At 40.3% G+C, this 10,668-nt stretch overlaps 1 protein-coding gene across 5 annotated transcripts; it reads right to left on the reverse strand.

The window, feature by feature from the left end:
• On the reverse strand, positions 1 to 10,613 carry ccdc92ba (coiled-coil domain containing 92Ba). 5 transcript variants are annotated; one of them, XR_010914697.1, is made up of 6 exons: positions 9,945 to 10,611; positions 9,447 to 9,587; positions 5,261 to 5,308; positions 3,092 to 3,723; positions 980 to 1,109; positions 1 to 847 (listed from the first exon to the last, which is right to left on the reverse strand). XR_010914697.1 is itself a non-coding variant. In XM_067508362.1 (5 exons), exons 2-5 carry the CDS (start codon positions 9,577 to 9,579, stop codon positions 1,092 to 1,094), a joined length of 831 nt encoding a protein of 276 aa, XP_067364463.1. In that variant the 5' UTR covers positions 9,580 to 9,587; positions 9,945 to 10,612; the 3' UTR covers positions 1 to 1,091. The 5 variants fall into 5 exon arrangements, 3 of the variants coding, with proteins under 3 accessions (XP_067364463.1, XP_067364462.1, XP_067364464.1); XR_010914696.1 differs by having other exon boundaries at positions 980 to 3,723; positions 9,945 to 10,613; XM_067508362.1 differs by having other exon boundaries at positions 1 to 1,109; positions 9,945 to 10,612.
• Positions 10,614 to 10,668: the final 55 nt, after the last annotated feature.

A 10,668-nucleotide genomic window follows, 5' to 3' on the forward strand; every position in this document is an offset into this window, starting at 1 on the left:
AGACGTGTCAATCCATCATTTTATTCAATTATGTGTACAATAGATCACTATAGGAAGCTAACACAGTATATGCGGTAATCAGTCAATAGCTTACGCACACCCGAGGCGCAAAGCCCTGCAACAACTCAAAGCCATGTCTGACTATATTTCCTGTTAGGTATCAAACAATATTATTGCTAGAAACCACATAATACGTCAATGAAGATGGTTTATGTCACGGCATACAGTGGAATGTTCATATAAGATGCAAGATAAACTTTGGTGACCTCAACCAGGACTGAACAGAAGGATGATATTTGGACAAAGAAAAGTAAAGAGACACTGTTGCTGCTGACATTTGTTGTCATGGTTATTGTGAGGGTCAGAGTTATTATATAGGCGTGTAAAGAGATGGAAGACATTCTCTGTGGGTAAATGAGCTATCTTGCTACATCTGAATGATGTTACAAATCCAGTGATATGCTCTGAAAAGTACAGAAAGCAAATCAGGTGGTGATGATTTACACTCTTAGAACACATCTTCATTAAGGCATTATACCCTTCATCTCTATAGCACTGATTTAAGTGGTAGGCCTCTTTGGGTCATTTAGCTTTTCCCCACCAAGCAGCCACCAGCTTATGTGATGTATGTACTGTAGCAAAGATGCAAACAGCAGCCAGTATTTCGATTACTTGCCCAAGAAGTTACATAACGCAGAAATATAGATCATCTAAAATATGAGATGATGCTAGGATGTGGTAGCAGGATGTTAAATGGATTACTAAAGGTTTTATCTACCTGCCGCTTCATTTGGATGACAAGTGGGGTGATGAAGTCATGAAGCCTAACAGTCTAAGTTCAGGATTCCTGTTGGAAAAGAAAACTTTGTACTTTAATCCCCTACAGTCACATAAAGCTTGAGGAAAAATAGTGCACACATCATGCTAATGGCTTACCATCTGAGAGGTTAAAAAAGAAAAGAAAAGAAAACTTTCTCACATTTGTATTCATGTGGAGAGAAGACAGGTTTAGATTGTTTTCATCCAGACAGTCTCATGTTGCATAAAGATATGCTTAATGCTGCTTCATGTGCAGCATATCCATAATTCCTCTACTTGGATATGCCTTCCTATAAAATATAACAAAAGAATTACTCATGTACAGATTCATTGACAATCAGCCAAACTTTGTAAAACTTTTCAATTAAGACAATCCAGAAAAATATTAAGCAAAAGATATTGAGCTCAACAATTACAAAATACAAAGTTAAACATTCATAAAATCAATTTTATGGACTCCAGTGTCCTTAAACTGACTGATGTGACCTACTAATAATATATAAATATACTAATATACTGTATTGCTTTATTGGAGATATACTGCAAAAAGATAATGCTAAACTTCTTACTTGCAGCTGTAATAGGCAAGAAAGGCCTCACAGCAACTTATGACAATTAGTATAACTTTAGAAGCAAGGCTCATATCAAAAACTGGGGTTATTGATGTCATGGCTCATGTATCAAGTGACTCTCACACAACTTTGAAATAAAACCAAACTGGAGTGCTGCACTGCATTCAGTAGTTACAGTACACCTTAATATGCTAATTCCAAGCAGAGTCCAAATGAGTTGAGAGTTGAACCAGAAAGACACAGTAAAGAAATGTCCAGTTTCTCTGTGTATACACTGAAATTCTCACATTAACTCCAGTGATTTGATACATGTAAAAGGTACATCCTACATTAAAATCTGTTAGTTTGTGTCTAATACAGGAACCACACCTGAGTAAAACACATGGTCCAGTGACTCAGATCTGATTATCACCTGAATGGTTACAGCAAGCAGTCCCTAAAGAGCAATAGTAAAAAGACTTGTGCCTCAGCATTTTTGTAGCAAAACACACAGGCTAAACATTGTGTTGTTTTAGGAGGCAATGCTTAAATGTGGCCAACACTACTGCTGACTGACCTTTTCTCCGCCCGAGACAGGCACTGATAAAAGAGCAAACACTGCAAATCTAGTCTTTGAAGAAATCATCTTTTTTTTAATCTTTATGGACCTGAAATAATCTGGTCTGAAATAAATACAAATAAGACTACAGGCAAACAGAGGTCAGTGTGAAATGATGTTGAGAAGAGTGAGGTTACCATTAAGCATATTATACACGTGGACCCGTGTTAAAGAAATGAAGGTAGTTTGTGGTCAAATCAGACTCTGGTTTTGCAAAGCAGAAATTCTGACTTCTCACAGCAAGAGTATTTAAAAACGAATAATAATACCAGCAATGATAACATGTCAATTAGGTGAGGAAGATAAGCGAGTTAACAAGGATAAAGTTAATTTTCAGTCAGCATCCTGTAACCACGTTATATACGGATTCTGATGTTTTCCACTAAAATATTCCTGCAAAAAAAGTTCAAATGTATGTTTTAAAAACTGTCAGGGAAAGCTAACTGAAACATGATTACTAATAATATAGTTAGCTGCAGTTAATGACTTGCACACTGTGTAAAAGTGTGCAACCAGCTAAATGTAACACAAACACAAGAGGGGAACCAAAAGAACCAAAAGCCACTGTTTCTAGAGGCTACATGAACGTTTGGCCACATAGGGTGATTCATAGTGCACCTTGAAAGTTCAAAGCTAGTTGGGCTAAACAGGTGGGCTTTTACCCACATAAAATGGTTGCTACTCATCCAAGTCACCATCTTCTTCACCACAAGCCAAAAAAAGGGGATGCTTTAAATAAGACCCCACCATATATAAAGCAGGTGACACCAGTGTAAACAGAGGAGTCTAAGTTCACTGAAGACTGTCCTAAAGTGACACTTATATTAAGTTATTTAAGATTATATCAAAGTACATAATAAAAAGTGTCTATTGTAAGTGTAAGATAATTCACTAGCTAAAACCAGTCTCATTATTAATTCAGTCAATGTGCAGAACAACAGCTAAGAGCATTAACTGACAGACAATAATCATACAGTGATTAAACTGTAGTTAAAAGCACAGGTCACAGTATTCACTAATCTGCCTTTGTCTCGGCAGCAGGGGGAGCTGCAGCTGAAGACACTAGTCTGACAGCTTCATCCTGGGACTCCACTGGCCCCACCTCTCCTTCTTCTTCCTCATCCTCCTTATCCAGGCCTAGTGGAGGTGGCCTCTGTGCCACGGTGTGCCTGGCTCGAGCTCTGTGCCTTCGAGGGTGGAGGAAGAGTGCAGGGTCCGGCATGGCTGTGGGCTCTGCAGGGCCCATCACTTTCTCGATGGGCACACACTCCCGGGCACGCTCGACTCTTGAAGATGCCCTTGTGCTCTTACGCTTAGGTTTAACCACAGGAGAGGTAGGGGAGGCTCCTGAGGCGATCTGTGGAGAAACAGAGTTCTGCTCTTCTCCATACTGGGCCCCCAGGCTATTTGCTCTGCCAAGGAGTCCCTGTCTCTGCTGCATTCGCTGGTGGTGAAGTTTCTGCCTGGCAGCATGCAGCTGAAACGAGAGGTATGCTGCTGCTTCCGTTTGCTTCTGCAGCTCCGTGTTAAGGATGGTTGAGCAGTGGCTGCGACGCTTGAGTTCGTCCAGGAAGTGACGCTCCTTTTCCTTGAGATTGGCTCTGAGGGCTCCCACTAAAGCCCCTTTGTGGCTCAGCTCTTTACGAAGCTCTCCTATGGTGCAGTCCTGGTCGGCCAGACGGTTCTCCAGGTCCCGACAACTAGCCTCCAGGAGCTCCTCTTCTTCCTGTAACTCTGAGATAAAGAGGGTGTAGGAGCTAATATTAAATGACTAATTATATTTTAAATAGTTTATCTATTTAAGTTCTATCATATCATCAACCAATACTGATTGGAGCATCATTCCCAAGACAGCAACAAAGACTAACTCTTACTTGAGGCTATTTCACTCTCTGTTCCAAGGTTGAGTTTAGCACAGAATACTGCAGATTGTTATTTATTTCTTTTATGCTCTTTATACCAGTGAAATTTCCCAGAGGAGGAGGAGGTATGGATAAAAAGCCCTGAGTCAGTGCAGCAACCTCAGGGCTATCTGAGCTGGAGCTCGCCAAAGGAGGAGGAGATAACATTCCCAGAAAATGGGAGGTTGGGTGAGTTCTTGAAGTGAAACATTAAAGCGTGGAATTCATAAATGTAATATATGTGATATTATGGCATTATGTAGTAATAATGTCATAATATCACATATAATAAAAGCTTTGGGCGAAGATGCTTCATCTTATTGCTTTACTAGCTATAATGTGCTCCTCTATGATCCCATTCCTTCATTATTTTCGCAATTCTCTCTGTCTTCCAGGATGGATCATCTGAGAACAGATCAGTCTCAGGTTTTCTGTCGCCCATTGTCACGCCCAGTTTGAGCTCATGTGCTAACTATAGACAATTTAATGTGATCTTCATATCCTTCCATACTCCTCTCTCCTCCTCCACGTCTGCCGCTGACCACATTCTGCTGCCTTGTCTCTTCCCTTAATCGCTCTCCTCTCTACCTCTCATTACCCCTCTCCATCCACCTCTTCCTCTCCTGGCTCTATGCCTCTCAGCATAGTCTGTTAGTGGACACCCCCACTGGGACTGCGAGGAAAAATGAGAGTAGGGGAAAAAAAGAGGATGGATCAATTTGTCAGTATGGGAGGAGAACAGAGGGCTGTGCTGTATTGATGGATTGGGGGATAACCCGTCCTGGAAAAGGAGATGGGGTCTAATGGCTGAGTAATGCAGCCAAGCACTACTCCCCCCCTCTAAAACCTCTCTCGCACATTCATGCAGCTTTTTGATGCTTTTTTCTATGGTCTTGTTACTGTGGTGCCCATCCCTGCATCAAGACACCACAAATGTTCTGGCAAATGGTAGCTATGAGCCAAATATGTTGAAGAAAGCTGTCTATGCACTTGCAGGGATCCCCACAGAGCCGTGAGCAATTATTTTCACAGAAAAAATCTGCAAGCATGAGTGAAAAAAGCGAATAAACACAGGAAAATGCAGATGCACTTTGCATCCTTGATTAAGTCTGTGTATGGTTTTTCAAATACTAACTCTGGCCTGAATTTCAAGGAATGGAGAATGAGAGGGGTGAGAAGAGAGGAGCGTGGTTGACAGGCATCTGACCCCTGGGGGATGGGAAGGTGGGTAGGAAACAGAAGTGCAGACATAGAGAAATGGTTGAAACAGGACTGAGGTTGAGTGCAGCAGAGTCAAACCAGCACAATGATGTAAACATGTCTAAGTCGACAAAGACAACAAAAACACAAGAAGTAGAAATTTAAAATACCTATTTGGCTTCTGCCTGGAGGCTTTATCTTCATTTCACTTGTCAACTCTGAAAAACATGAGAAAAAGACAAAATCCCAGAGAAAATTGAAAAAGTGACATAAAAAACATGAAATATAATTCTATAAAATCTAGATGTTCATATGTGCTGAATTGTCTTATTAAAGCTCTACGCTGATGTTTTTTGATTGCTGCTGCTGGTTAACACAACAGATGCTGCTTGATGCCGTTTCTAGCACATTTTCAGTGAGCTCATAAATAAATTGAGGAAGGTAAATCTGAAACTCATTAAAGCTGCGTGTCAACGATGTCCTATTACATTACTTATTACAATCTGAAGAAAAACTCTGTTTCGAGAGGAAATGCAAACACAATTCCAATGAGCGTTAAAACCCTGAGCAGACCCACATTAGTCACAAAACCCTCTTTACACTTTTAAGAGTTGTTTTATTCCAAAGCTGCAGACTGATGGGAGCATAAAGGTGGTATGTAATGTTGTTGGCAAAGCTGGTTAATTTAGATTCATTTATGATGCGTGTTTTACTGGATAACTTGTGTCTCTCCTGAATACTGGTATACTGTTGGTGACACTGTAGATTGCTTTCATGTCTTGCACTAGTGGAAAGCTTTTACATCTATTTGCTTTGTGCCAACAGACAGACAATGGACTGGTGGTCTGTCTGAATTATAACATCTTTAAATTTTCAAAGCCATGATTATAAGACTTCATTTTAGTTGTGTTAGAAGGTAGTAATATAGCTATATGGTTTTAATATGACTTTATATTAATGAAGTCCAAATATGACATATCTGGCACACTTGCATTTTTTATATGCTGAATGGATTATATCTCATATTATTGCAACACAGCAATAATATGAGACACGTTTTTAAAAAGATAATGTATTGGTATGAGATACTAAGCTATATAAAAATACTTCTACAGTCTCTGACTGTGGGGCACTGACTGCTCGTCAAGTCTGGTCTTTCCATCACTTTGATGGTCATTCAAAGAGCCCTGACTGCAGCAGAGAAATGTCCACATTCAGTGTTCAGCACAAACACAGCAGTGGGTGTTTGTGCGTATACATGTGCGGCTCCAATAATTTCTTATTTCATTTTCCCGGGGCCATAAATGTCCCATCAGCAGCCGCCAAATGAGGTGTTTTTACTTGAAAACGAAAATATGGTCAATTTAAATCTGTCGCTCTCTTTTGATCTTTCTCTTCTTTGTTAAATCATCAGTGCTCATTTAAGTTTTCTAAAGTGGAGATTGTTTTTTTCCTTCTAAAATATTGTGTTTTAATAATGAAACAGATCAATTGAGAATAGCCGACGTTAGTTATTTCTAGCATCTCTTTTACTCTCACTCTCTGTCACACCCTTTCTCTTTCTTCCTGCAGTCAGCATTACACGCCCACCCATGCAGCTGGCATGAAGAGAGAGACAGAGGGAAAGAAGAGGACAGAAAGAAAAGGACTTAAAGTAAAAACAATGGAAAAGAAGGCGGTAGGCGTTGAAGTCTGACTGGATTACAGTTATTATCCTCATTCACAATGGCCAGAACCATTCGTGTTATTCATTTAACAGCAGCAAACGGGCTGTCAAAATAATTTCTTCAAATAACTGTAAAAAAAATTATTAAACTGAGCTATTCAACACATTTCATTGTCCAGACTGTGTACTGCTTTGTAGGTTGGGCTTATCTCCCAAAGCTTCAATGAGTATTCAAGGTCTTTGTTTGATCCTAACCTTGAATGTTGCAAAGATACCGTGAAGGAAAGCGCATGCACAGAAAATAAGCCCCTCTTGTTGTTTAAGGTGACAGAAGTGCCAGTGCCTTTCTGCTGGGGAGTTAGAATAACAGAGGTCAGCAGCCCAAAGGCAGCTCTGATATGCTACATAACAAACTCAAACCTGCGAGATGGACGCAAATTACAAGCTGCATGAACCTACATTTATATTTATAGAAAAAAATGTAGGTTCTACAAGAAATAATTAATTCTTGCTCATTTTAAGAAGGGATTTACTTCAATTAGTTAATCACAAACTGTAGATTTGTAACATAAAATTTGCTTTTCATAATGACAAAGGACAAAGGAGCAGTCAGTTTGCAATAAAAACAGAAACTTACTGCAGAATGAGAGCCTCATAATAAGTTTTAAAGATGCTCAACATAAAGGGTAGTTTTTTCTGTTTTAGTCAACATAGCATATAAATAATGTTCTTGCCTATGCAAACCCACAGAAACCTCTGAGTAAATGAAAGGCTGCATTACAGACAATGCAAACAGATAAACAGATCCAGCACATGGCCCCAGCTGCTTTAAGAACAATATGTACAGTATATTTATGCTGATGGTTTCTGAGGAAGAAATATCTTCACTTGTTTGCTACTAAGAAGCTCTCAGACTTGTTTATTGAATAAATCATTTTTATAATGCAAACCATTGTCTCGCTGAAGGTCTGGCCACACTTTTTCTCGTTTTCTTGGAGCTGACTGAGCACATAAACAAAACTTTTGCAAACGAACAAAAAACGTTTTAAACTATTTGTAATTGCACCATGTGGGCTGCCCTTTGTGTTCCCAGTACGCGATCCCGTAGGCAAAAAGGGAGAGGAAATACAGAAATACACTCTATTATTTTGTTAGTCTCCTTTTTTCTGTCTGCCTCTTCACATCACACAAACACTGTAATCATCATGCACAGCTTTATTGACCAGATGTGATTGTGCAGCAGAGCTACAAATGAAGGAGGGGGTGGTTGTCAGCACAACTGGTCACATTGGCTTGGAGCCATCTTAGCCTCTGTCTCACTCTCTCTCTCACACACACCCACAACCCTCCCCCTTCTGTATTTGTTACCACAATCTCCTTCATAAGGATCGCTAATGCTAAGCTGTAGTAGGGATCTATGGATTAACCATGATGCATATGTTTGTATGCCCTTTTCTGAAGTTGAACAGTTTGTATGACAATGAAAAAAACTGCATCTGCATGTGTTTTTCTCTGTACATCTACTATATATACAGGACATAGATACTTGTTAGGATAAAAATCTGCTTGTATAGGGAAGTAAGGTGATTCCCTCTCACACAAAGACTAGTTACTTTAAGGGTTTTAGGTTTGAACTGTGGCCTGGTTAGAGTGTAGACAGGTAACTGCATTAATAAAGGACAAAGAAAACCTCTGGGGAATTAATAAAATTAAACAGAAACCCTGTTTGTGTGTGCGTGTGTGTGTGTTCATATACATTTGCTTGATTAAATTAAGCTGTGCATGATGATTATATTGTTTCTGTGATGTGAAGCCATGTGCTCCTAACAGGAAATGGTCTAATATTCAGAAGCTGTGGGATGATATCACAATGTAGTCATTGTCTGGCATCAACTGATGGAGCAGACACACGATCAGTGAACAATGAGGACTGCAAACATTTGGGTTCTCGGGACAATCAGCTTCTCCATATGATAACAACTGTCCTGCTTTTTGTAACTAAACAAAGCATCACAACAGCAACTTCCTCCCATAATTAAATACTTGTCATGCAGTTTAAAAAGATCAACATCAAATGGTTTAAATTGCAACTTGACTAGAAATATAAGAGTATGAGGGTGCAGGCTTAAAGGACTATTATAAAGTAAGAAAATAAGCCTGTAATTAACAGTATTAACTAAGATGGTATTGGGGGTTATGTTGATTAATAAAGAGTTAAAGAACCAGAAAAGACAGCAAGCAACACTAGAAGATGGATCCTTAATTTAAAGTATTTTAGAGATCGCATCTCTATTCTAAATGTTGCTGAAAGTGAAGCATAATCTGGTTTTTAAAATGTGATAATGTGTGGGTAACCTTCAGAACATATTGAATCTGTTTTGGAGTAAGAATTTAATATTCGCAGACAGGTAAAGAAAAACAGTTGCAGCCTTTAAAAGCCTCAATTGGTGATTGAATCTCTGAAGATATACTTAGATTATACTAAATGCATTGATCTTATAAACTGATAAATCATTTAAAACTCTTTAGTGTTCAGCGTTAGTACACAGAGTTGGCCTATGTGGCTTATGGCACAGAGAAATGGTTTAAATAAGTCACACACACACACACACACACACACACACACACACACACACACACACACACACACACACACACACACACACACACAGTAGGAGTTTGCCCCTCACCTGAGCATCGTTTCTGCAGCGAGAGGACCTCCAGATGAAGACCATGAAGCAAAGTGAGGTGCTCCTGCCTGAGGAACACCATGCTCCTCTCCACACCTTCAATCTGCCGGCCCAGGCTGCTCTCATCACCCATGGCTGAGTCTGGAGGGACAGACAGAGGGGCCAACCAGGATGAGACTGATTTTTATTTATTCCAACAGCACCATTCAAGTTCAAGTCGCCCAACAGACTAGTTGGTATAGCCTCATATGACTAAACGCTTAAACTCTTATCTGCTAAATGCCGCTTTCTCATACTGTGAATTTGCATTTGTCACAGAGAAGGATGACAGAAAGTTCTGTATGGAGGTCCTGTTGGGGCTAGAAAAAAGGAATAGTACTGATGACCAGAGGAACCGATGGCAATGGGAGAAACTATGCAGCTCCCGTCAGGATGCAGCTGGATCGATAAACACGCATTTGCATTACACAGTAAGTCGATACAAGTCTGCCTGCTTACCTTGGAATAGACGTTAAGTAACCAATTTTAAGAAATGTGATTTGCAAGCGTTATAAAAACGTCCTCCGATCCGGGCATGCTGGCCTCCAGCGCTGATCCAAAACCTGTAGGCTGCGGCTTTCACCCAAACACATTTTATTTTAAGCGTCAAAGTGCTATTCAGCCGCATGTGACGCCGTCTGATTAGAGGAGGAAGAGACTGCCGGACAGATGCGTAAAAATGTAAGACCACCACGACGCAAGGCAGCCGCTCCTCGCTGCTGCAACATCTGTGTCGAGCATCAGGAGGAGGAGGAGGAGGAGGACGTGCGGGTGCGGATGCGAAGCGATACGAGGCGCCGCGATGGAAGTGCGCAGTCCATTGTCAACAAGCGTTCACCTTCCTTGTGCGCCCACCGACTGAGACACCAAACTGCTGTGGAGGACTGAGCTGGAAATGATGAAAACAAGCCATCGTCACCAGAACACGCGAGATCATCGTACGGCAGCAGCTGATTGGAGGAGTGTCAGTACCAGCAGATATCAGCTGTGCGCTGAGGATCAATATGGAGATCGCGTCATGGCGAAGAAAAACTAGAATAAAGGCGATTTAAAATGGGTTTCTGTCCTTCAGAACTCTGCTAAGGGAAATGCATTTCCTTATCAAAATACAACCTCCACAAGATAAGTATTCCAATTTCTAAGTGTCGGGTAAATATTTATTAAATGAAACGAAATATAATAA

This window comes from Channa argus, chromosome 6 (assembly GCF_033026475.1).
Source record: "Channa argus isolate prfri chromosome 6, Channa argus male v1.0, whole genome shotgun sequence".
NCBI lineage: Eukaryota > Metazoa > Chordata > Actinopteri > Anabantiformes > Channidae > Channa > Channa argus.

Bases quoted from the DNA above. Each gene is read 5' to 3' on its own strand.
- ccdc92ba (XM_067508361.1), bottom strand. From the start codon at position 9,579: ATGGGTGATGAGAGCAGCCTGGGCCGGCAGATTGAAGGTGTGGAGAGG. The intron at 5,309-9,446 runs GTGAGGGGCAAA...CATGTTTTTCAG, and splicing joins GCTGCAGAAACGATGCTCAG to AGTTGACAAGTGAAATGAAG. The intron at 3,724-5,260 runs GTATTTTAAATT...TCTTTATCTCAG, and splicing joins TCCAGGCAGAAGCCAAATAG to AGTTACAGGAAGAAGAGGAG.